This window comes from Marmota marmota, unplaced genomic scaffold (assembly GCF_001458135.2).
Source record: "Marmota marmota marmota unplaced genomic scaffold, marMar, whole genome shotgun sequence".
Classification (NCBI taxonomy): Eukaryota; Metazoa; Chordata; class Mammalia; order Rodentia; family Sciuridae; genus Marmota; species Marmota marmota.
Genome location: NW_026000093.1, coordinates 11,664,796 through 11,691,910, shown reverse-complemented (window position 1 = coordinate 11,691,910; position 27,115 = coordinate 11,664,796). Strand labels below are relative to the sequence as shown.

Here is a 27,115-nt window from a genome sequence, read left to right as displayed (position 1 = left end):
CGATCTCTCTTTAGTGGAATTTTGCTAGGAGTTTCTCAGCAGGTCGTATCTAAGCATATCCATGCGTCTCTCTGACCCCGTTGTTGAGGAGGTACTGAAAGCGCTGCCTCCCCTCTCGCCGCCATGTTCTCTCCCTCGTCCCAACAACTTTTAATCGGTGTAAGCTTTGATTAAAAATGAAATGAAAAAGTGAAAAATATCCTAGGCGGTTTGACATCAATAATACAAAGCTGGAAGGATTCTATGTAGTAGAATGAAGATTTATTTGGATAATTTCTGAAGCAAAGTCATCAAAACATGTGATTGTTAGGAAAATATGATAATAGATATCTGAACAAAATATGGTCAGACCAACCACTTGGAATAATTAGAGGCATAATTCTTTCTCCAAACCAAATTTTCCAGTTAGCTAGTTTGAGTTTTATTGTGGGGCACATCCTTTCTTATACTGAAATATATCTTCAGAGCAGCATTTCTCTCCATCTCCATTCCCCACTGCTGAAAAATTTCAGCCATGAAAAACAGCTCATGGTGCTTGCTAAAATTGAGAAGAGTACTATGTGACACACATTTTGACTACTCACATTTTTTTTAATTACTTGCCAGTTCTTGGCTACATTCTAAGTGATATATTGCTGCTATCTTTGTGAATAATGGATTCATAAATCTGAGGTGAAAAAGAAATTCAAAGATCAACTGATAGCTTTCTAAAAATTGGATGAGAAAACTCATTTTTGTCAAGTTCAAGGGCATTAGTGCAGCAAGTGAAAAAAAAAATCAAGAGAGTTTCAAAAATCGTAGACAATTGAACAATGGTTTATTTAATTCCAGATAGCTAAGCTTTATGACATTCCGAAGGAGAATCTTATTTAACATTATCTACTCTCTCTCTAAAATAGATTTCCTTCAAATATTTATATTTAAATACAATATTCAGTCTTAATCTTGAATTCTTATTAGAAAGGAATATTTTTTATAGAATTATACAAGATGTTAATATAAGAATATAAAATGTGTATTCTTTTATAAACTAGAATAATTTATTTCAGATCTTCTGTAGACTGTGACATAAACTATTTGGGATACCTAAGTTCTTATATTTTCTGGAAATCTTAGTTATGAACAATGACCATTTGTCATTTTCTGCATTTTTAAAAAACCAAACACTCATAGATATGCAATTTATGTTATGCCTTTGGAAATGTTTTTTTTTTTTTTTTTGCCCAGGAAGCTCTGGGGTCTCTTATGTATTATGCCTCTTCCTCCCTCCTCCCCAACCGTGGTACCTTCATATCTGAGTTCTCCTCCACTGCACATATAATGGTGATAGGACCCAGGTTGGATGCTAGCCCTCCATGAAGTCTTTTCTCCTTGAATTTCTTGAAGGATCTGCCTTCATGATTCAGCAAGTCCTTGAAAAATGTTAAGCTCAGGTCACCGCCAGTTTCTGAATTGAGAACTAGACTCTCTTTTAGTGTAGGGACACATAAAAAATCTTAATTACCAGTATCTTTTACCAAATAAGAATTACACAGATTTATTGCTATGAAAAATTCTCTCAAATATGCCTGTGTTTCTAGATGTGTCTACAAGGGGATGAATGGTGTCATTTTCTGAGAGGAAGCAGAAGATATTTTTTTTTTCTGCTTTGTGTGTATTTGGATCTCTAGCTCACTAGTGTGGTGAGAACTCTAGGAATTGGCAAAAGCGTCCTCTGCATCCTCTGCAGAGATTCTGCAGGTGTCTAAGTGGGCGGGGAGTCTGAACCTGAAATAGACTCTTGACTTAGGTTTGTTTTCTTGAGACAATTTTCAGGCTTTCTTTTCCAACTCAGCTCTTTTTTTTTTAATACCAGGGATTGAACTAAGGGGACCTCAACCACTGAGGCACATCCCCAGCCCTATTTTGTATTTTATTTAGAGACAGGGTCTCACTGAGTTGGTTAGAGCCTTGCTGTTGCTAAGGCTGGCTTTGAACTCATGATCCTCTTGCCTTGGCCTCCCAAGCTACGGGGATTACAGGCCTGGGCCACAGCTCATTCTTTCTTACTCTTCACAGTGAAATTAATTTCAGTTTCGAATTCTGTTATTTTCTTTGTTCCCTTGGATTGCGAACTTGAGCTCTTCCTTATCCCTAGACCCATGCCCCACTGGAGTTTGACACCAGCTCTTCCTGCTTGCTACCCCAACCTGAGGGCTGGCCACACCTGCTCCAGTGCCCAGCCACAGTCCCCGTATTCAGCGCTAGGCAAACAATTGTCTGAAACAAAAAAGCAGAGCAACAGAAGGAGAGTGAGTGGGACATGGAAGATGTCTTTAGTCTGACATGTTGAGACTGAAATGCCCACAGGGATTCAGCAACCATCTCAGGAAGAGGTCTGTTCTGGCAATGAAGATTTGCTGCTCCTCAACATGTAGAGAAATAAGTGTGTCAACAGTGTGGGTTGGATTACTAGGGTGAAGGACATTAAATGAGAAAAAATGCATTTTGGCACAGAGTAGTTGGTATTTTAGGAAAGGATCCCCCTTACTCACAAAAGAGGACTCTTATGAAAGAGACAATGGCAGAAAAGAGAGGGTAGCATTTCAAGAAAGAATATGGGGTTACCAGAGTCTCTTACCCCAGATAAATCAATTAAGGACTAAGATGCTTTACTGACTGAATAATTTTGGAGGAATGATAAAGACACAAGTCAGACTAGTAAGTGGGCAGTGTATGTGCATAGTGGCAAGGAGAGCTTGTGAGGACAAAGCATTTGTTCATTGGCTGAAGAAGCTGTCACTCCAAGGATCTTAAATCCTCTAGAGTCTTTTTCCTCATAAATGAAATAAAGAAATTAAAATTTATAATCCTCCACTACTATCCTGCCTTAATACAAATCAATTCTTTTTTTACTTATATATGACAGCAAAATGCATTACAATTTTTTTCCTCCTCCCTTTCCCTGCCTCCCCTCTTCCCTATCTAGAATTTGTCTATTCCTCTCATGTTCCCCCTCTCTACCCCACTATGAGTCAGCCTCCGTATATCAGAGAAAACATTAGGCATTTGTTTTTTGGGGATTGGCTAACTTCAGTTAGCATTATCTTCTCCAATGTCATCCATTTACCTGCAAATGCCATGATTTTATTCTCTTTTAATGCTGAGTAATATTCCATTGTGTATATATGTCACATTATTTTTTTATCCATTCATCCATCGAAGGGCATGTAGGTTGATTCCAAAGTTTAGCTATTGTGAATTGTGCTGCTATAAACATTGATGTGGCTGTGTCCCTGTAGAATGCTGTTTTTAAGTCCTTTGGGTATACTCCAAGGAGAGGGATAGCTGGATCAAATGGTGGTCCATTCCAAGTTTTCCAAGGAATCTCCATACTGCTTTCCATATTGGCTGCACCAATTTGCAGTCCCACCAGCAGTGTGTGAGTGTACCTTTTCCCCTACATCCTCTCCAACACTTATTGTTGCTTGTCTTCATAATAGCTGCCATTCTGACTGGAGTGAGATGAAATCTCAGAGTAGTTTTGATTTGCATTTCTCTGGTTGCTAGAGATGTTGAGCATTTTTTCATATATTTGTTGCTTTTTGAGTTTTTTATATACTCTAGAGACTAGTGCTCTATCTGATGTGTGAGGGGTAAAGATTTGCTCCCAGGATGTAGACTCTCTGTTCACCTCACAGATTATTTCTTTTGCTGAACAGAAACTTTTTAGTTTGTGCCCATCCCATTTATTGATTCTTGGTTTTAATTCTTGCACTATAGAGTCCTATTAAGGAAGTTGGGGTGTAATCCCACATGATGAAGATTAGGGCCTATTTTTTCTTTTATTAGACGCAGGGACTCTGGTTTAATACCTAGGTCCTTGATCCATTTTGAGTTAAGTTTTGTGCATGGTGAGAGATAGAGGTTTAATTTCATTTTGTTGCATATGGACGTCTAGTTTTCCCAGAACCATTTGTTGAAGATGCTGTCTTGTTTTTGGCACCTTTGTCTAATATAAGATAATTGTAGTTTTGTGGGTTAGTCTCCGTGTCCTCTACTATGTACCATTGGTCTACCAGTCTGTTTTAGTGCCAATACCATGCTCTTCTTGTTACTATTGCCCTGTAATATAGTTTAAGGTCTGGTAATAGCAATGCCACCTAATTTTCTCTTCCTGCTAAGGATTGCTTTAGCTATTCTGGGTCTCTTATTTTCCCAGATGAATTCCATGATTGTCTTTTCTGTTTCATTGAGGAATGCCATTGGAATTTTGATTGGAATTGCATTAAATCTGTGTAGTGCTTTTGGTATAATGGTCATTTTGATAATATTAATTCTGCCTATTTAAGAGCAAGGTAGATCTTTCCATCTTCTTAGGTCTTTGACTTGTCTCTTTAGGGTTCTGTAGTTTTCATTGTATAGATCTTTCACCTCTTTCATAAAGTCGATTCCCAAGTTTTTTTTTTTTTTTTTTTTTTGAGAGTATTGTGAATGGGGTATTTTCCTCATTTTCTTCTCAGAGGCTTTGTCACTGATATACAGAAATGCCTTTGATTTATGGGTATTGATTTTATATCCTGCTACTTTGCTGAATTCATTTACTAGTTCTAGAAGTTTTCTGGTGGAATTTTTTGGGTCTTCTAGGTATAGGAATATATTGTCAGCAAATAGTGCTAATTTAAGTTCCTCTCTTCCTATACATATCCCTTTGATTTCTTTCATCTGTCTAATTGCTCTGGCCAGTGTTTCAAGAACTATGTTGAAAGAGGGCATCCCTGCCTTGTTCCAGTTTTTAGAAGGAATGCCTTCAATTTTTCTCCATTTAGAATGATGTTGGCCTGAGGCTTAGCGTAGATAGCCTTTATGATGTTGAGATATGTTCCTGTTATGCCTAGTTTTTCTAGTGTTTTGAACATAAAGGGGTGCTGTATTTTATTAAATGCTTTTTTATATTTATTGAGATGATCATATGATTCTTATCTTTAAGTCTATTGATGTGATAAGATTTTAAAATAACTTCTAATTATCTTCTGTATTTCTGTAGTGTCTATTGTGATATTACCTTTTTCATCATGTATTCGGTAATTTGATATCTCTCTCTCCTTCTCTTTATTAGCATGGCTAAGGGTCTGTCAATTTTATTTATTTTTCCAAAGAACCCACTTTTTATTTAGTCAATTTTTTCAGTTGTTTCTTTTATTTCGATTTCATCTCTAATTTTAATTATTTCTTGCCTTCTACTGCTTTTGCTGCTGGTTTGTTCTTTTTTTCCTAGGGCTTTGAGATGTAGTGTGAGGTCATTTATTTGTTGACTTTTTCTTCTTTTAAGGAATGAACTCCATGCAATGAATTTTCCTCTTAGTACTGCTTTGATAGTGTCCCAGAGATTTCGATGTTGTGTCTATATTCTCATTTACCTCTAAGAATTTTTAATCTCCTCCTTGATGTATTTTGTGACCCATTGTTCACTAAGTAGCGTATTGTTTAGTCTCCAGGTGTTGGGAGAAATTTTTATATTTTTTATTTTGTCATTGATTTCCAATTTCATTCCATTATGATCTGATAAAATGCATGGTAGTATCTCTAATTTTTTGTATTTGCTAAGAGTAGCTTTGTGGCATAATATATGTTCTATTTTAGAGAAGGAACCATGTGCTACTGAGAAGAAAGTGTATCTGCTTAATGCAGGTTGAAATATTCTATATATGTCAGTTAAGTCTAAGTTATTGGTTGTGTTATTAAGTTCTATAGTTTTTTAATTCAACTTTTTTTTGGAAGATCTATCCAGTGGTGAGAGAGGTGTGTTAAATTCACTCAAGATTATTGTGTTGTGGTCAATTTGACTCTTGAACTTGAGAAGAGTTTGTTTGATGAACATAGCTGCACCATTATTTGGGGCATATATATTTATGATTGTTATGTCTTGTTGGTGTATGGTTCCCTTGAGCAGTATGTAATGTCCATTTTTATCCCTTTTGATTAACCTTGGCTTGAAGTCTACTTTATTTGATATGAGTAGTGGAAACCCCTGCTTGCTTCCATAGTCCATGTGAGTGGTATGATTTTTCCCAATCTTTCACCATCAGTCATGTATGTCTTTTCCTATCAGATGTGTCTCCTGGAGGCAGCATATTGTTGGATCTTTTTTTTTTTTTTCCTCCAATCTGCTAGTCTATGCCTTTTGATTGGAGAGTTTAAACCATTAACATTTAGGGTTACTATTGAGACATGGTTTTTATTTCCAGCCATATTTGTTTATTTTTGTTATTTTACTTGAATTCGTTTTCCTCTTTGATTAGGTTTTTCTTTAGTATACTACCTTCCTCTGCTGATTTTCATTGTTCTTTTTCATTTCCTCTTCATGAAATATTTTGCCAAGGATGTTTTCTAGTACCAGTTTTCTATCTATGAATTCTTTTAATTTTGTTTATTGTGGTAGGTTTTTATTTCATCTTCAAATCTAAAGCTGAATTTTGCTGGTTGCAAGATTCTTGGTTGGCACTTATTATCTTTCAGAGCTTGATATATGTTGCTCAAGGATCTTCTGGCTTTCAGGATCTGTGTTGAAAAGTCTGCCATTATCCTGATTGATTTTCCCTTATATGTAATCTGATTCCTTTCTCTTGTGGCTTTTAAAATTCTCTCCTTATTCTGTATGTTGGACATTTTCAATATAATGTGCCTTGGTGTGGGTCTATTGTGATTTTGTACATTTAGCGTACTGTAGTCTTCTTGAATTTGGATTTCCAATTCATTCTTCATGTTTGGAAAGTTTTTTGATATTATTTTGTTGAATAGATTGTTCATTCCTTTGATTTGGACCTCTATGCCTTCCTCTATCCCAATAACTCTTAAAGTTGGTCTTTTTAGGCTATCCCATATTTCTTGAATGTTCTGCTTGTGGTTTCTTATCATTTTCACTGTGTAGTCTATGTTCTTTTCAAGATGATTTATTTTATATTCATTGTCTGACGTCCTGTCTTCTAAGTGGTCTACTCTGTTGGTGATACTTTCATTTGAGTTTTTAATTTGGTTTATTATTTCTTTAATTTACAGGATTTTTGTTTGTTTTATTATGTAGAACCTCTATCTCTCTGTTGAGGTAATCTTTTGCTTCTTGGATTTGTTTATGTAGCTCATTGTCAAAGTGATCTTTCACTGCCTGTATTTGTTCTCTTATGTCTTCTTTGAGATCCCAAAACATTTTAACCATGTATATCTTGAAATCTTTCTCTGTCTTTTTTCTGCAATAGCTGCCAATGCTTTTAATGATGTGTTGTCTTGATTTGTTTGTGGTATTTTCTACCCTTGTCTTTTCATGTTGCTCGCGTTTCTTTCTTTCCAGCTCTGTGGATCTGGTGTGTTATTGTTTTTACCCTATGGATTTGTAGTGCTCTTGTACGGTTCCAAGATCTCTCCTCTGTGGGGAAGGACAATGTTAACAGATCCCAATATCAACAATACATCACCTATGAACCAATTGTTGTTATTAAGACATTTACAGTTTAGTCTCAATGTCCAGAAATGTTGGATTCAGTTATTATTAAAATATAATCAGGAGTTTTAAAAAAAAAAGGTTTACAGTTTCTGGTGGTGGACAATGAACTGGGAGTCAAACATGAGACTAAATATTGAGGGGAGAAAATATGAGGGTATAGAGTTAATATATCTTAGGATATGTGAAGGAGAAATCTAGTGAAGAGGGTTAGTAGCAGGAAAATAGATAGGAGGTAATTTGGGGTAGACAATTACATGGGAAGACAGTAGAGTCATAAAACAAACACACATATGTTTTTAGAAAAATACAGGATGTTTAAATAGTATAATTTTGAGGGTGAATGAAGAAGAGAAAAAAAAGGAAAAGAAAGAAAGAAAAAATAGAGAGAAGAAAAAGAAAAATGGGGCTTATGCAATTCCTCTATATTATATTACTCAGGTGACTTAGTCCTCAAAGTCCTATTTCATGCAAAGTTCTTGGTTTTACATAGGTTGGGGATGTGACGGCCAGAGAATAGAAGTGTAGAAGAGAAAGAAGAAGAGAAAAAAAAAGATATTCTTATTAGAGATCCGTTTCTTTCTCTTCTCATCCAGTAGGTGGGATTGTCTCATCCAGTAGGTGTCTCTGCCCTCAGGATGGTGTAGGAAATCAGGGTGAGAAGACTGGACCTGTTGTGGAGCATCTGGAAGCAGGGAGTTCTGCTCACCAGTTCCAGCAGGAAATAGCGCCTCATGGGTCTTTTTTTGTGACCACTCATCTGACTTGAGCCCCCAGTGTCATCTCCTTCTCTTGCCTGGAGATTTCCCAAATCCTGATCTCTCTGTTATGCTCCAAACTTTAGTCCTCTCCTCTTTCTTATTTATCAGGTCTCAACTGCACAACCTCTCACCCCAAGGCTCACACCAGGCGGGCGGCACCCTATTCGCACTGCAGTCCTGTCCAACTGAGAGCTGTTCTTGTGTTGGGTGGCCACTGTGCCAAGTTAATGCTGTTGAGGAAGGGGTAGGAATTGGAAATCAGGTACCTGCTCAAATGGCAATCTGATCTGATAGCCACGCCCACCACAAAATGGCGAGGAAAGTTTTCCAAGATGCAATTGGTCTGCTTCCAGCGCTGGGGTGTCTGGTGATGTGGGGGTAGCTGGGCGATGGCCTTGGGCTTCCAAGGTAGGAATAGGTAGAAGCCAAGTGATCTGCATGGGAGCAGAGTGCAGTCTGGAATTCTGCAGAAGTGCTAATAGGTGTTTCTGCTAAGCCACTTGTGAGCTGCAAGTGGGCTAGAACTGTGGGCTTTGGGTCTAGAGTCCTGAGACTTACTTGAGCCCAGAGGCTCTGATTTCTGGGCAAGTGGTTGCAGCACTGGTGATTTCTATGAAAATTCACGGGCCCCTAGAGATCCAATCTGGGAACTGCCCCTGCCTAATATGGTGATAATGTTGAGCCAAGATGGCGGTAGTCTGCTTTCAGCACCAGGGTGTCTGGTGAGGTTGGGGGAGCCCAGCATGGCATTGTGAAGTGGGTAGATAGCAACTGAGTGACCTGTGTGTGAGTGTAGCAAAGTCTTGGCGATCTGCAGATGTGTTGATAGGTCTAAAATTGTGATTACACATATAGAGCACAATTTTTCATATCTCTGGTTGTATACAAAGTATATTCACACCAATTTGTGTCTTCATACATGTACTTTAGATAATAATGATCATCACATTCCACCATCATTTATAACCCCATGTCCCCTCCCATCCCCTCCAAGCCCTCTGCCCCATCTAGAGTTCATCTGTTCCTCCCATGCTTCTGCTCCTTATTCCACTATGAATCAGCCTCCTTATATCAAAGAAAACATTCAGCATTTGGTTATTTAGGATTGGCTAACTTCACTTAGCATTTTCTTCTCTAACTCCATCCATTTACCTGCAAATGCCATGAATAAAATCAATAAATTCTCTTTTACTGCTGAGTAATATTCCATTGTGAATATATGCCAATTTTTTTTTTATCCATTCATCTATTGAAGGGCATCTAGGTTGGTTCCACAATTAAGCTATTGTGAATTGTGCTTCTATAAACATTGATGTGGATGTGTCCCTGTAGTATGTTGTTTTTAAGTCCTTTGGGTATAGACCGAGGAGAGGGATAGCTGGGTCAAATGGTGGTTCCATTCCCAATTTTCCAAGGAATCTCCATACTTCTTTCCATATTGGCTGCACCAATTTGCAGTCCCACCAGCAACGTATGAGTGTACCTTTTCTGTTACATTCTTGCCAACAATTATTGTTGTTTGTGTTCATAATAGTTGCCATTCTGACTGGAGTGAGATGGAATCTTAGAATAGTTTTGATTTGCATATCTCTAAGTGCTAGTGATGATGAACATTTTTTCATATATTTGTTGATTGATTGTGTATCATCTTCTGAGAAGTGTCTGTTCAGGTCCTAGGCTTATTTATTAATTGGGTTATTTGTTTTTTGGTGTTAACTTTTTGAGTTCTTTATATACCCTAGAGATTAGTGCTCTATCTGATATGTGAGGGGTAAAGATTTGTTCCCAAGATGTAGGCTCTCTATTCACCTCACAGATTGTTTCTTTTGCTGCAAAGAAACTTTTTAGTTTGAGTCCGTCCCATTTATTGATTCTTGATTTTAATTCTTGCATCACAGGAGTCTTATTAAGGAAGTTGGGGCCTAATCCCTCGTGATAAAGATTAGGGCCTACTTTTTCTTCTATTAGACACAGAGTCTCTGGTTTTATTCCTGGGTCCTTGATTCATTTTGAGTTGAGTCTTGTGCATGGCCAGTGATAGGGGTTTAATTTCATTTTGTTGTATTTGAATTTCCAGTTTTCCCAGCACCATTTGTTGAAGACAAATTTCTCCAATGCATGTTTTTGGCACCTTTGTCTAATATAACATAATTGTAATTTTGTGGGTTAGTCTCTGGGAAAGATCTACCTTGCTCTTGGATAGGCATAATTAATAGTATCAAAATAACCATACTTTCAAAAGCACTATACAGATTTAATGCAATTCCAATCAAAATTCCAATGATATTCCTCCTAGAAATGGAAAAGCAATCATGAAATTCATCTGGAAAAATAAGAGACCCAGAATAGCTAAAGCAATCCTTAGCAGGAAGAGTAAAGCAGGTGGCATCACTATACCAGACCTTAAACCATACTACAGAGCAGTAGTAACAAAAACAGCATGGTATTGGCACCAAAACAGACTGGTAGACCAATGTTACAGAGTAAATCAGTTCTTAAGAAACAAAATTGTAACAGAATAAGTAGTATACTCTATTGTCACCATAACGTAAAGGTGGTTCCACAGTTGTTCTGCCAGTTTGCTCTGCCTATACCAACCTCTAAGAGATGGGGTACTTGTTTGTTGTCCTTGCATAACTTGCTTGCCCTGTTTCAGCATTTCATGGCTGTCATAGTTGAATTCAATCCCTAGTTTGTTTTCATTAGTAGACAGTATGTGCTGCATTATTTTGAAGAACAAATGAAAAGAAAATTTAAGTTGGGAGATACACTAGTTTTACAGATGAAGTGTTGTTTTTGCTTGTAATGTTGGGTTGTTGAAGATTGCTTCTAAAATATTTTTTTTCTACAAATCTCTTTTGAATCCCAGGTATTGCAATTTCAGATGAACTTGATAAGGTAAGTTGAACTACATACCTAATGAAAAGAAAATGTGTGATTTCTGTTTTAATCTGCTATCTAAATTAAAGTTAAAACATAAAAATGTTAAAACATAATTTAAGTGTTAACATTTTAAATCTTTCAAAGTTATATAGATTCTCTTATGAATATGTATTACCTGTTCTTTGGAGTTAAGGCCTTTGAAATTTGGTTAGAGAGAACAGAACCACTAAGTAACTGCATTAAAAATGAAAACTAGCAACATTTTATTATGTTAATTGTTTGGATTTGGGCTGTATATAAATGATGATGATGATGATGATGATGACGACGACGACGATGACATAGACACTCACTCAGTCATTAAGTTCAGTCGCTTGTTTTCAGTTTTCTAATATGCCGAGACAATATGATGGTTTGAACAGTGGTAGTTGTGAAGTTGCTGGGAGAGGTTTGATTAAGAATGTGTTTTCACACCAGTGTCAGTAGCACCACCAATGGATTGACTGTGGGAGTTGCAGAAAAATTAGTCAAAGATGATTCCTAGATTCAGGAAATCATGAAGGAGGTAAACTGAGGTGATGCTTACCAAAATTGGAAAAACCTAGGGAAAGACCAAATTTGTCAGGTGGTGGATAACATAAGAGTTCTCTGTAGGATCATTTGTTTGAATTCTCTGTTAAGTATGTTTTTATGAGTTGATACTTTGTGAGGGAGATTTGATTCACTGGGATAGAAGTTTCCAATTTTTTAATTTTTTTTTTTTTAGTGTCAGGACCCCTTATATAAATTGTGGAAGGATCCCAAACAGCTTTGAATTATGCTGATTATTATATCCACCAATATTTTCCATGTTAGAAATTAAAACTGGTAAAAATTTCACATGCTTATATCATTTTAGAAGAAGTAATGACTAAAACCAGTACTTTAACACGAATAACATGTATGTACGAAAATGCTTTATTTTCCAATGCAAAATAATTATTGAGAAAGTTATCTTGTTCATGTTTTTGGAAACCTCTTTAAGATCTGGCTGTGCAGAAAACTGTTGAATTTCCTTATTTGTTTCTGTATTCAGTCTGTTATAATTTTTTGGATAAAAAAATCAGGCATCAGAAATATAGTTAGAAAAGGGAGAAGCACTTAGAAATATAGTCATCATCAATATTTGATGACTATCTGTTTAGATATCTCTCTAAACAAAAACTATATTGAAATCTGGCTTGGTGCCTAGATAGATAGATTGAAAGAACATGATAGAAACTATTGTACAAAATTGGAATCATTTGAATCATGACACTTTAAAATAACCTACAATATAAAAATTGTATTAACAGAAACAATAAATAAAGTTTGTATTCTACCTGAAATAGGAATATACCCGTTGAATTTTGCACCATAAAAATGCATTTCTGACTCACTAAAAAATGAATAAGATATAGGCATAAACATTAATATATTCAGATAATGTAATAAATCATCATAATGTTTTAAGACTAGTTTGGTTTCTATCTGTACTAGTGCCATACAAAACTAGATCTTGACTATATAGAATAGCCTGGGTGATGAGGGACAGGTGTGATCTGGATTTCTTCAGCAATTCCTGCCCTGCTCTGTATGTCCCTCGTTGTTTTACCCTGTTAGTGTCCTTATGCCACGACCTCCCTTACAATTTTCAAAAACTTAAGATTTCTATGCCTTGCATTTGTGAACTATGTTCATTTTAAGTACTACATATAATCATCATCACTTCTAAATTCATTTACTTTTTCCAATATAATCTGCAAAACCCTGGCTGACTGTACCCTGTATGGGGTTGTTCCTCTTCTTGGTTCTTTTCTCCCCTTTGCCCTGTTCTCTGACTTGTGGTGGCATTGGTGTCTGTACCATTTTCGGTGAGAAAAAAAAAAAAAACAACATTTATTATTCCTTGTGCTGACATGGATGTAACTCTCACCGGGTAAGTTGTGAATACCCTAACACTTGGTTAAGTACCATCCTCAGGACATATCCTTCCCCTCACGCTCTCTTTCTTCTCAGCCTTAGGTCAGGAAAGTGTCCATTTAATGGAATTGAAAGACACTGTCAGTTTTCATTTACTTACATAATATTTCTATTTTTGAAAACTTTATGGAAATTCCTAAAATTTCTTTGCACATTTATTTTCACTTTTATTGAGGATGCTGACAGTTATCATAAATAACACTGTTACTGAAAAATATTTAGGTCAGTGCAAAAAATAAAAATAAAACTTGATCCTACTCTTCTTGCATTTGATTTTCAAGGGTGCCAGGGCTATGGCCACCAATCTTTGCTTGCCTGGAGAGCGCCCTTGGCTAAGTGGGAGAAACTGTCCTATAGCACCCCCTGGTGACCATGAAGCTCATAGTCCAGAACTTTCCTGAATAGGCAGAAGTGAAGCTCAGGCAGCTGCCAAGAAACAGTCAATCAGAGTGTTTTGCGGTTTGTGTTGGCCTGGCCCCTGTGTCTTCAATGTAATAAGGAAAGTAATTACAGACCCTTTCTTTTAATCTTCCCTTCATGTTTTTGAGGTTTCATTAAAGATGTATTCTTCTTAACCTTTATAAAACATTGCTCTTTTATTCTCACATTCCAATTCACCTGTCATTTTGTTGAAATCATTTTTTTTTCTGTGACCTTTAAAGTTAGTTGACAAATTCTGATAAAAGTAATAAGAATTTTTAGTTCTACTTAAATAAAAAAAATAAAAGAGTAATATTACTGTTAGGGCCTTTTTAAAATTGTGAGAACGCTATCATTACTTATTCTTTAGTCTTTTTACTTCCTTCTTTAGCCAGTATTTGGTTTTCCTTGGTTTTATAATAAATTAAAACTATACCAATTTATTATCTTAAAGTTCTGTGGTTTAGAAGTTCAGCATGAGTCCCTCTGAGGTAATGTCGAGGTGTTCCTCGGGGCTGCAGTCCTTCCTGAAGGTTCTGGGAAAATCTCTTTCTCTGCCTTTTTCCAGCTTCTAGAGGTTGTTCTGTTCTTTAGTGCCTGGTCCCTTTGCTATACCTGAGAGCCAGCAATGTCTTATCACTCATTTCATGTGTAGAAAGGCTCTTTGCTTTTCCAGAATCATGTTAAGTTGGGGCCACATGGCTAATCCAGATAATCTTCCCATCTCAAGGTCTTCAACTTTAATCATATAGAGTTCTTTTGGCTATGTAATGTAACATATTTATTATCATTACCATTATTCACTATCTTGGCATTTTCTAGCTATGTGGCCCACAGGTTTTAGGGGTTAGGATGTAGACATTTTTGAGAGGTCATCATTCTGCCTATACAGCCACTATCCAATTTCACATGGTAGTATTTTGTATATATATATGAGTATGTGTAATTTTATTACATATATATATATATATATATATATATAAAATTTATTAATGTATAATTGATACAATTATTAATGTATGACTATTTTAATTTTATTAATATATAATTATATATATAATATTCAGGCTCCTATACTTTGAATTTACCCTTCAAAATGCCATATCGTAGACACTGTTAGTGCCATCCCAGTTCCCCGTTACTAAGGCAGTGTGATCTATCCTTCCACTACCCCGTTAGGTGCTTATGATCTTACTCTTCTCCCAAGGGTTGTCTCAACCCAGTGGGATCTATCATAACCAGAGATCCCTGAGTTGGTCTTCAGCCCATGACTGACTGGGCTCTGAGCTGCTTGTCCACATTCCAGAGCTCTGTATGGGATCGTCTTGAGAGGAGCCTTAAACCAAAGGCATATCTTTGCCTAGCTTCTCTGTCTTCTCCTGCTTCCTTTATTTTCTTAAAGGTTTCACTTGAGAGAACCCCTTAATAAACCACTTTCTCAGTCTCTGATTCTAGGAAACTCTAGCTAAGATGAAGCACCTAAGGAACCTACCTAAAGCAGAATCCTGTGAAAAATTTTCCTAAACTCCCTGCTACCTGCCATATTAAGTACAGATTTGTTATGCTAGAATTAAGTCTTTTTAAAATTTTTTTATAGCTATAGATGGACAGAATGCCCTTATTTTAATTGTTTATTTTTATGTGGGGCTGAAGGTCAAATCCAGGGCCTCATGCATGCTAGGCAAGTGCTCTGCCACTGAGCTACAGCCCTAGCCTCTAGAATTAAGTCTTTATCTGGGCCCACATTTGTATTCTAGATCTTATATTCCTTTTCTTCTCTATTCAGACTTTGTATTGAACTCAGTACTGCACTTTACTTTGTACTGTACATACTTTGATAGGATCAGAAAGCCAGAGTATAGTACCTCCAGGTCATACTTTTATTTATTCCCACATTTTTGTGCATGCCATTTCTTTCCTTCTCTCCAACTGATATCCATCCTTCAAATTCCAGCCTTCCCTGGACAGCCTTGCAGAGAGCAAGGTCGTTTTTCATAGTCCCTTGAAGGATACAGTGACTTCATCCCAATGACATTCCTTGTCTCATATTGTGGGTATTTGTGTTCACTGATTAAAGATGTACCTTAGTATTATGGAAAAATCCATAGATAGACCTTGGCTTGAATCCTGGCTCCTGTCATTACTACACAGCCCCTAGGAAGGTATCACAGATGCTGAGCTTGAGTTCTTTCTGTGTAATATTTAGGGGGTTTAATAACTATTAAAATGATATTAGGGGCTGGGGTTGTGGCTCAGTGATAGAGCACTTGCTTCGCATGTGTGGGGCACTGGGTTCCATCCTCAGCAACACAAAAATAAAAAATTTTTAAAAAGGTATTGTGTCCATATACAACTAAAAATAAAAAAGAATTTTTTTCTTTTTTAAAAAAGTGACATTAATTTCCTGATATAGAATAATTGGGGTAGATAGCTAAAATATCCCAAATATGAACATTTCAAAGTACTATATGGTAAAATCATTTCACAGGGAATAGAACATAGGAAAAATTAAACCTCCTGCACAAAATGTAGGTTTGAGGTTCTGTACTGTTGTTGTAGTTTTGCCACAATTGAATTTTTTTGTTTCTGTTTTACTGCACCGGAGCTCCAACTCAGGCCTCATGCATAGTAGGCAAGCACTCTGCCATTGAACTATATCCCTGGCCCACAACTGAACTTTTTATCAGTGTTGTCACCATCTATAGGATCACAGCAAACCAGGTGTTCATGGGAAACTAATCATTCCTTCTACTGAATCCTGAGAAATTTGTCTTCCATTTATACTTTTGAAGCAGATGCTGTAATCAACAATGTTCTTAAAAATATTCTTATACTTCAGTGCACCAAAAGATACTGTCAACAGAATGAAATGGCAACTCATGGAACAGGACAAACATTCACAAGCAATAAAACTGATGAGGGGCAATGATCTAGGATATTTAACAAACCCCTGCAACTCATCAACCAAAAAACAAATAACTTGGTTAAAAATGAGCAAAGAACTTGAAGTGACTTTTCCCCAAAGATGATATATAAAAGGCCAACAATTATTTGAAAAGGTGCTCAATATCACTGAGCATTGGAAAAATCTAAATCAAAACCACAGTGGGTTGCTTTCTCCTCTTGTCTATTGTGATCAATGCTGCTATGAATATGTACTATACATTCCAAGTATCTGTTAGAGACTCTACTTTCAATGAGGTCTTAGTCTATGCCTAATGGATATGTACAACATATCTGTTCTCATATCCATTAGGATGCTACTACAAGAAAAAAATGAACAATAGAAAATAGTAAGTGTTGGTAAAGATGTGGAGAAATTGGGAATCTTGTGCACGGTTGGTGGGAATATCAAATGGTGCAGCCACTATGGAAAACAGTATGGCACTTCTTCAAATAATTAAAAATAGAGTTACCATGGACCATGATTTTAATGTTTGTTTCCCTCCACAAGTCATGTTAGAACTTAATATCAAATGTAATGATATTAAGAACAGGACCTTCAGAAATAGAGTAGGTCACAAGTTGTTCCCCTCAAGAATAAGATTAGTTTCTTTATAAAAGTGCTTTGGGCAGCCTGTTTGGCCTGTGTCATATGAGGACACATTGTTCATCCTCTCCTTCAGGTGAGCAACAAGAAAGCTCCATTGTGGAAGCAGACAATGTGTATTTACCAGACACTAAATCTTCTGGCATCTTGATCTTGGGCTTCTCAGCCTCTGGAACATGAGAAATAAATTTATCTTGTTATTTAAATTACTCAGTCTAAGATGTTGTACTATACTAGAGGCATGGATGAAGATCTCATTGAAAGTAGAATCTCTAATACATACTTGGATATTCGTGTTCATAGCAGCATTGATCACAACAGGCGAGAGGAGAAAGCAACCCAAATGTTCATTGAAAGATGAAGTCATAAGAAAAATGCAGTGAATACACACAATGGAATATTATCCATTCTTCAAAAGAAGAAAATATGGTCACATATACAACTTGTGTGAACCTTGAAGACCTGGGTTACATGAAATAAACCAGTCATAGACAAATATCATAAGATATCATGTATATGAGGTAAAGTAGTCACATTTATAGATGCAGAAACAGAAAGGTAGTTGTCAAGGGTTGGATGTAAGGGAGATGGGGAGCAGTTTTTTAATGACTATAGAATTTATTTTGCAAGATGAAAGATGTCTGCTCAACATTGGTAGGCCCAGAGACTGAACAATAATGTGAGTACATATAGTGCACCTGAATGATACCTTAAAAGTGGTTGTGATATTAATTTTATATTATGCATATTTAACTACAAATAAATACATGCATTTAGTGCTTTAGTACATTTGCTTTCACTACAATGTATCTATACTTTGACTAAATAAGACCATTACTTTAACAGGAATTCTTACAATAATGTCCACCCACCTAGACAGATGTTTTAATTGAAAAAGCAAATTCCTGTTAGAACAATTCCAGTGGAAATCTCAATAGTGAAGGAGAGGACATGCCTCTCTGATGTTCTTTCTAGCTTAAGAAAAAAATATATGTTGGAGGATTTAGAGATAGAGGCAATCCACATATATTTTAGAAAACTCATCAGAAATACTGCTATCATTCATTCCATGTTGAATGATAGTGAGGTTGACTTTCTAGTTCTTGAATCTTTAAACAGATGCATAATGATAATAGACATCATGAATAATAATGTATTATTTAGTGTGTGCTGTATTTTAGACCCTGGGGAAGTATTTCATATAGATTATTCATTTATCTCAATAAAAATAGCTGACACTCTTGAGAACCTTCTATGTGCCAGTGCCAGTCACTATTCTAAATGATTTATCTCATTTATCTTGTTCAGTATTTACTAATGCCCTGTGAAATAGGGATTATTATTGCCACTTGACAAATGAGAAATTTGGACAGAAAGGAGTTACGAAATTTACCAAATATTATATAGATAGAAAATAAAAGAAATGGAACACAAACCAAGGTAAGTTAACTTTAGAACCCAAGCTCTTAACAGTTGTATTTATGGGATGGAAACTATGACTTGCAGTTGAACAGATAGAATTACAGGAACTCTTAGAGTCTTATAAGCTCCCCTCAGTCCCATAGTAAGTGGAAAAGCTAAAATCCAAACCCAGAAATTTGCTGTTCCAGACTCTGTACTCTCAGCCTCTGCAGTAGGTTATGTTCATTATTTCCTATTGTTTTGGCTCCTGATCCAGAATAATCACTGGAGTAATAACTGGTCTTGTTATTATTAGCCATCTTTTCCCATAGTGCCTGCTATTGTATGGAATATACTAAATGTTTGGTAAATAATGGCAAAGTAAATAATTATCCAGAGCTTACTAAATATTTGTTCTTCTCTTTAAGTTGTTCTTTTTTTATGGACTTTTCCCATTTTTCCCCCCCACCACTATCAAGACATTTTATTAAGACTAGATTTAATGTGGTATTAATCTAGAAAAAGGGTTAAGACAGTGTCATAGTCTTGCTTACAGTGTTTCAATGTAAAGTTTAAATATGTGACTGGGGGAAGACTGAGTAGGCACAAGAGGAAAGATGGTTTAACGAGCAAATAGTGTGATAAGCATTGTGCTAAGGGCTTAAAGCACACGTTCACACTCACGCTCCACGCCCTGTGACAAGGCTCCTGATATCTTCATCTTACACATAAGAAAATTGATGTCCTCAGAGTTTGGCAACTTGAGCAAATTTACAGACATAGATAATTTATTGCCAAACTCAGATCTGAACAGACTGAAACCCCAAAGCCATTCTCTTAACTATTTTATTATTTTGCCTCTCTAAAAAGTTAAGAGGGTCAAAGCAAGCCTGTTCTAATTTATATCAGGCTGGCCAAGAGGGTGATATTGGAATTCAGTGCAGACATAATGTGCCAAAGGCCATCTAGCCCCCTCGACGGTGGTTTTATTAAATGTACCAGTACAAGGGGTGAAATGTTAACTTCTTTGAAGTAAGGATATCTTTTCACCAGATATTTTTGTATTGCCATTCACCTTCTGTTAATTTTTCCCTGGACAAACAAATCTGGACTTTGTTGCTTTTTTGTTTTGTTTTGTCATTACTTTGGAGAATTGAATGGTTTTGGGATTTCTGCTATCTAACAGAGCGTACTAAATCACTCTGACCCTTTTGTCTTGCTTTTCTTCTGTGTTCCAAAGTCTCTTGTGCACTCATGTGTGACCCAGGTACCCAACACATGGAATTTTTGGAAGTAGGGAAAAATCCATAGAACTATTTTATATGCTATTTTGGTTAGTTGTATGTTTGATTTTTAGCTAGTAACACTTCTATTAAGGGAAATAGGTATATGTTTTACTATGTGTTCTGTCAGGATGGTTCTTGTTTGTTGTGAAGAACCTATTTTTCAAAAATAAAATGTGGGAAGAGACAATCAAAGAAAATACTGAAATTTATATCACAGACAAAGCTTTGTATCTATAATTATAGGGTGCTTCTAAAGATAGAGAATAAAAACACCTGAATTCCACTAAAACTGAATGAGAGTCTGTTCACAGGGGGAGAAATCCTTCTTGACTATATGAAAAGATGCCAGTCTTGTTTAAAATAAGAAAAATGCAAATTAAACACCCCTGCTTATCAATCAGGTTTACAGAAATCTCCAAGTTTGTCAAAATACCCTTTTGAGGAGGCTTTGGGGAAAGGCACTTTCACACATTGCTGGTGGGAACGCAGAGTGGCACAAACACCACAAAGGAGCATGTTGGGTGACATCAGATGTGCAATTATCTATGGATTAAAAAGCCTATTTTTTTAATTTCAAGGACACATCAGAAAAATATGAAAAGATTTATACATGTGACTATATATTGTCATACTGTTTTAATAGCGAAAGGGTGGAAACAATCAAATGTCCATTAAAAGAATACTGGATCAATTTTAGTATATCCTCACAATAGAGAATTATACAGCTATAATAATGAAAAATAGTATCTCTATAATATGGAATGATCCCCAGGATATATTTTTAAATGACAAAGACAAGGGAGAGGAAATGTGATTGTAGTGTACTACCATTCATCTAATTGAGTATAGTGAAAATATACTTGCATATCCACTTAGATTAAAACCAAAAACAATAACAAAACTTGTCAAACTGTAAAACACACACACACACACCACACACACGTACACAAACACACACACACCTTCATATACACATAATTTTTTTAAAGTTACCTATGGCAGAGGGGAAGGTATAGAATAAACAGCAGAAATAAGGAAAGGTGTAGAGAAGAAGGAGTAAGGATAAAATATTGACTTCTTAAAATTTTGGATGTCCATTCACATGTGACCATTAGAACCACTTGGAACTTCTAAAATATTTTTTATAGTTTAAAACAAAGTTTCATCTTGAAACAGTAATTTCTTATAATCAAAGGCAAAATGAAAAAAAAAGAGCACAACTGTCTTTCAGGCTGATGACATAAACATGTTGAGATGAATTAGTTCAAGTCATTATAAGCAGGGACTTCCTTGTCTTCAGGGGGTTAGACTCCGAGGACTTCCAATTCACTCTCAAATGGTTTTTAGTACCTGTTGTTAGTTTACAGTGTTGATGTCATTATAATGAGATTGTTGTCTATGTTTTGTGTGATAAATCAAATAAATTCTGATGGTGTCCTTAAGAACTAAAATTTTTTGGTACACGGAACGGAAATAAATGTGTAAATTCAACAAATTTAAATAAAAATTCTGTAATTCTACTTCCAAATGGACGATATCTTTATGTCCTTAAGAACTCAATACTGGATATGATCAGAAAACCACAAATTGGCAAACATCATAATAATTGATGCAGGTAAGGGTCAACAAAGGGTGTTAAAATTAGTAGGTGAAATTTTGATGAATTTCAGGGTATCTGCCTATTCTCAAAGTTATGCCTCTTCTACCCAGAAAGTGCTTATTGCTTAACAAGAGAAAAGTAGCAATTTTATATAAGAGACCACTGGACGATACCCTTAACCTAGTGATCAGGGTTTATACGAATAGTTATGGGAAAAATCAACATCCTGTGCCCTTGATATGAAAAGAATATCTCACCTCTGTGTTATTCTGTCCAAAAATGCATACTTTGAATATAATCATCAGGAAACATTTGAAAATTGTAAATAGAAGGATTCACATATATGTAAATGTTAAAATGTTAGCCAAAATTATAATGGAAAATATCAACCGATATTATTGATATTATTGAATCAATAATAAACACTTGGGCAGTCCAGAAAAAGGATGTACAGGACTTCTTTGTTGTTTTCTTTCTTTTTGCAACTTTCTATAAGTCTGAATTATTTAGCAATATTAAAAAATACATATTTCCTAGCTTTATGCTATTATCAACTCAATTATTAGTATGCCTAATGCCAAGATTCTAATCTATAAAAATTATTTCATATTGAGAGGAATCAAGGGTCCTTGGAATAATGGCAAATTCCAGGTCTGGAGCATGGAATGTACAAAAAACAAATAGCTGTATCTTGTCCTTACTAGAAAGCAAGAACTCTGTCAAAGATCACTAAGATTGAATCAAAGAAGCTCAGGAGTCAAGTAAATTCATCTCCCACTGGTAAGAGTTGAGAAAATTTGAAAATGAGTAAGAATAATTGTAGTGTAGTGAGTTGTATCATGAATGTTTATGTCTATATTTTCATCCCCCAAACCTATTGTCTTTGGAGGATGTTAGGGGTCCAAAATTATTATTTTTAAAAAACTGGTAAAAGGAAAGAAAAAAAATGTTGAATCTGCATCTTTTCTATACAGATTTACTTCAGGGTAAGCAAATATATAATGACAGGAAGTTCCTCTTTTCAAAAATATTCCAGTAAATAAATGAGTATGTAATTATAAAATTAGATAATGGCCCTTCGGCAATTGTTGGTGAATTAATGAATCTAAGCAAAATGATCAATGCTGCCAACATCAATGTGAAGGAGAGTCCTTGAGACATTATGAGCCTCCTCTGGATGAAACTAGAGCTGTTCTCTCTGAAGTAGTGTTGGCAAAGACAAAAACAACAACAGACTTTCATCCAGATCTAAGTGCTAATTTGCAGAAATTACAGAGGGCAGAGGAACATTTCCAACCACATCACAGGGATGCAAAAGGGAATAAATGCCGTGTGCAAAACTTACAGCATATAAAGCTCCCAAACTCAGGTCTTTGACCAACAAAGGATTACATGAGAAAAATGAAGCAGAGGAAGAGAATCTATCGATTAAAATAAATAAAAAAGACTTTTAGTCAGTTACAACATGTGAAATATTATTTAGATACTGACGTGTCATTAAGGAGATAATCAGGGAAATTAGAAAACTGAATATCTGTAGATATTAAATAATAATGGTTGATTTATGGTTTGGTAAGATAATGGTATTGCATTTACTTACCAAAAGACACTGTGCTCTTTTTAGAAATACAAACTGGAACATTTACAAGTGATACGATATGATGAATGGGATTTACTTTGACATAATCAGGACAAGGCAGGGGAATGTAGAAGAGATGAGGGGGAAGACAAAGGTGAAGTGCATTCACCCATGAGTTGATAATTGATGAAAATATGTGCAAGTACAAAGGAGTTCATTTTATCATTCTCTCTAGCCTTGCATCAGTGTGAAAATATCCATAATAAAGAGTAAAATGTTTTAGGTCATGGGTAGGAGGGTGCAGAAACGAAGGAGGGATGATATTGGGCACCTTTGATTGCTGGCAGACATGTTCGATACATTTTGATAGGCTTTTGAATTTGGTTTTCACAACAATCTCATGAGATAATTATGCTTTTTCTGTTTCACAAATAAGGAAATGGAGGTTAGAATGATTAAATGATCTCACCTCTGGTCCTTGGTAGATTTGGAATAAATCCTCATCTCCTGGCTTCTGATACCACAACAGTTTAACTCAAAATCCATGCCGTTTTATATTGTACCATAAAATGAAAAAATCTGAAAATAGATTTACTGTATTATTTTAACAACTTTATTGAGATGTAATTCACACATCATAAAATTCACCTCTTTAAAATGTATAGTTTAGTGGTTTTTAGTATATTCACAGTTGTGAAATCATCACCATAACCTAAGTTTAACATTTTTTTTTTTCTTTTTGGTACTGAGGTTGAACTTGGGGGCATTTTACCACTGAACCACACTACCAGCCCTTTTTATAAATTTTGTTTTTTATTTTGAGACAGGGTCTCACTAATTTGCTTTGGGCCTTGCTAAGTTGTTGGGACTGGTCTCAAACTTGTGATCAACCTGCCTCAGCTGTTGGGATTGCAGGCATGTATCACTGCACATGGCTAAGTTTACATCATCATCACCTCCTCACAAGAAACTCTGAACCCATTAGCAATTCCTCCAAGTCCCTCTATCTCTTCAGTTCTAAACAACCTTCTATCTCTCTAGATTTGTGTATTCTGGAAATTTCATATAAATGCATCCATACAATATGTAGTCTTTTGGGACTGTCTTCTTTCACTTAGCATGTTTTCAAGATTCACCCATGTTGTAGAGAAGCCTCAGTATTCCGTTCATTTTCTTTCTGAATAATATTCCATTGTATGGCTATACCTCATTTTGTTTATTCATTCATTGATAAACATTTGAGCTATTTGTATTTTTTCAGCTATTAGAAATAATGTTTTTAGGAACATTCATATGCAAGTTTTGAATGGACATGTGTTTTCATTCCTCTTGGATATATATTTAGGGATAGAATGCTGAACCAAATGGTAACTCCAAATTTAACTTTTAAAGAATTACTAAACTGTTTTCTCTAATGGGGGCACTATTTTATAAAGTGTAAGGGTTCCATTTTCTCCACGTTTTGCTGTTCCTCATTATCGCCTGTCTTTGAAATGACCCAATCATCCTCATGTGAGTGTGAAGTGGTATTTTATTGTAGTTTTGATTTATATTTCCCCGGTGACTAATGATGTTCATAATGCATTGTTGAATCATTTATCACCTCAACTTTAGTCATTCTTTCATTTACTCAACAAATCTTTTTGAGTACCTTCTGTATGCCAGATTTCAGAAAAGAAGAAATGACTGTTCACATGTAACTGTGACTTGGTAGTAAGAAGATGAGCAAAGTCTCTTCTGATTGCTTTCATTTTCTTACTGAAATGATGAGCAACATCAATTGGCCAAGAGAGGTTTGGAAGCTAACTAAGGAATGAAAATTTACCTCAATCAAAAGGGAAAGAAAATCCACACCCAGATTAATGGAACTTCAGCTAACCTAGCATAAGTTCTCTTGTAAATCATAATACAATGAATATCTAGGTATCTACCATGCAGTTAAAGAATAATTCATTACTGATGTAGCTGAAAGCCTGTATAGTATAGCCAACCCAATGATAGCCTACATCATTCTGTCCTGAATTTTAATTTTATTCTCTTACTTTTCTTTGTCTTTTTCACACACACACATACACACACACACTTTCCTATGTATATATTTCCTAGTTTTGTATCAAAATTTTAAATTTTATATAAATGATGGGTGTCTTACAACAAAAACTTTTTTTTTTTGCAATTTACTCTTACCAAAAAACGATGCTATGAACTCTATCATACACATTTCTTGCCTGCATAAGCAATGGTTTCCCTCAGGTATGGTTTCTTGTTAATATGACATGTGCATCATATACATTTTATTTTTGTTAGATAATGTAGAATTCTTCTCTAAAATGTTTGTATATGTTTATATTACCAACAATTTGTAATAATATTTTTCTCCTGACTCTTGCCAACACTCTCTGCCATCCAAAATTTTAATGAAAAATGGCTTCCCATGGATTCAGTTAGCAATTTTACAACATTACAATATGGTGTAGATCAATATGGGAGAACTGACATCTTTACATTTTTAAGTCAGTCATTCTATATATGAACATTCAATTCATATATTTTAATTAAATTTCATAATAAATTTTATAATAAAGCCATATGGTTGCATTCAAAAGGATATTATGCAAATTTTTATTAAACTGGTTCCTAGGCAACCTTTTTTTTGGCTGTTAGAATAAATGGTATCTACATTATATAGCATATAGGAATGAAAATGATTTGTTAAATTTTATCTTAAATCCAGTAAGCTTGCTTGCCTCACATTAACTTATAACTTTTCTCCAAAATCTCTTGATTTTTCTATAAATAATGAATAGATGTGAATGACGACAGTTTGTTTCTTATTTTTCCATTATGTGATAGAACCCACATGAAATAACCATATTACATATTGCCATTAGAAAAGAAGAAAAATGGGAGGTTTATAGAATCCCCGATTCAGAGAAATTCTGAAATTTTGCTGAGTAAATGTCATCAATTCTTCCTGTCCCAAGAAGCAGGCAGAGTGGGCTGTTCCTTAATAGTACCCAAGGAGTGGGATCTGGATTCCCTGGGAGTCCCCATCTATTGTTTTTCACAGCTCTTGGCTTCCCTTCTAGAAATTTCTTTTCTTCTTTTTCTTTTTATTAACCTCAAGAGAGCACTGGAAAAGATGCCTTGGAGCAACTTCCTCAGCTTGTTTTCTGTCTGGCAAAATGGGGTCTCAGAGGACTTTTTATATCTTCAATATAAAATGTAGTCTCCTTTATTTTACTCCAGGCTGGTGTTTTCCATGACTCCAACTCTCTCAAATAATTTGCTGGTTTCCTGTATATTTTGATTTCTCTTCCATTCTTGTAGCCAAACCATATTCATAATTCTTTTCAAGACGTGCCTCTGTTTCCAGACTTGACATTTTAGGTGTTGTGAACAGCCTTAAAAAACACCATCTTAATTTTTTCAAAGGTTTGAATAAAGGGTCCCATACCCATAGCCTTAATTTCTTCTTTACCCTGAGACCTAATTTATCTGGCAGAGTTCTGAGTTTAACATTTGCATAGGATTTGTATTAGTTTAAAGATCTTTAGATGTCTGGAAATGCGAGAGATGAGAAACTTGGCCAGACTATTAACACTTGCTCTAAATTTTACTTGCAAATTGGCCAGTTACTTTGTGAGCTCATTTATTTCTTGAAGAAACATATATGTAGCTGAAAGCAAATTACATGATGTTTATAATATTTTTCCTGGATATCTCCATTATCAATTTTGAAAGACTATTAGGAATGCTTTCTCTCTTCCAAGTATCATCCACAGATGACAGTTTTATCAAATATTTTAACACCACATAACACTGGTCTTCATTTTTCAAGCCTCCCATGATAATTTCCTTACCATTTCACAGCTTTCACCAACCACGATATTGCAAAGCCAAAGGCATTAATTTAGTCTTTTATTTAGCAACACCATATCTCAGTTAACTACCAGCTAAAAATTCACTCCAAGATTCTGTGACTTTTTATTGCCTTGCTTGTCAGCTATTTCTCACTAAATTTCTGTTGCCAGAGGAGTTAAATATCCTGGATACCAAACCATTTATCCGTCTCTCTGCACTCTATTTTCCACCAGCAGTGGAGTCTATCCTTTTATTTAATTTCCCAGCAAGTAACTGCAGAGTTATTTCTGATT

At 35.4% G+C, this 27,115-nt stretch overlaps 1 protein-coding gene across 12 annotated transcripts in view; it reads left to right on the top strand.

Annotated features, from left to right (window-relative positions):
* CUNH8orf34 (chromosome unknown C8orf34 homolog) overlaps positions 1-27,115 on the top strand; it is a 418,284-nt gene that overhangs the window by 136,841 nt on the left and 254,328 nt on the right. For all 12 annotated transcript variants that reach the window (XM_048782941.1, XM_048782947.1, XM_048782946.1 and 9 more), the window contains one exon: positions 11,108-11,136. In XM_048782941.1, the coding sequence (XP_048638898.1) occupies positions 11,108-11,136 (29 nt within the window). The remainder of the gene's footprint in view (positions 1-11,107; positions 11,137-27,115) is intronic.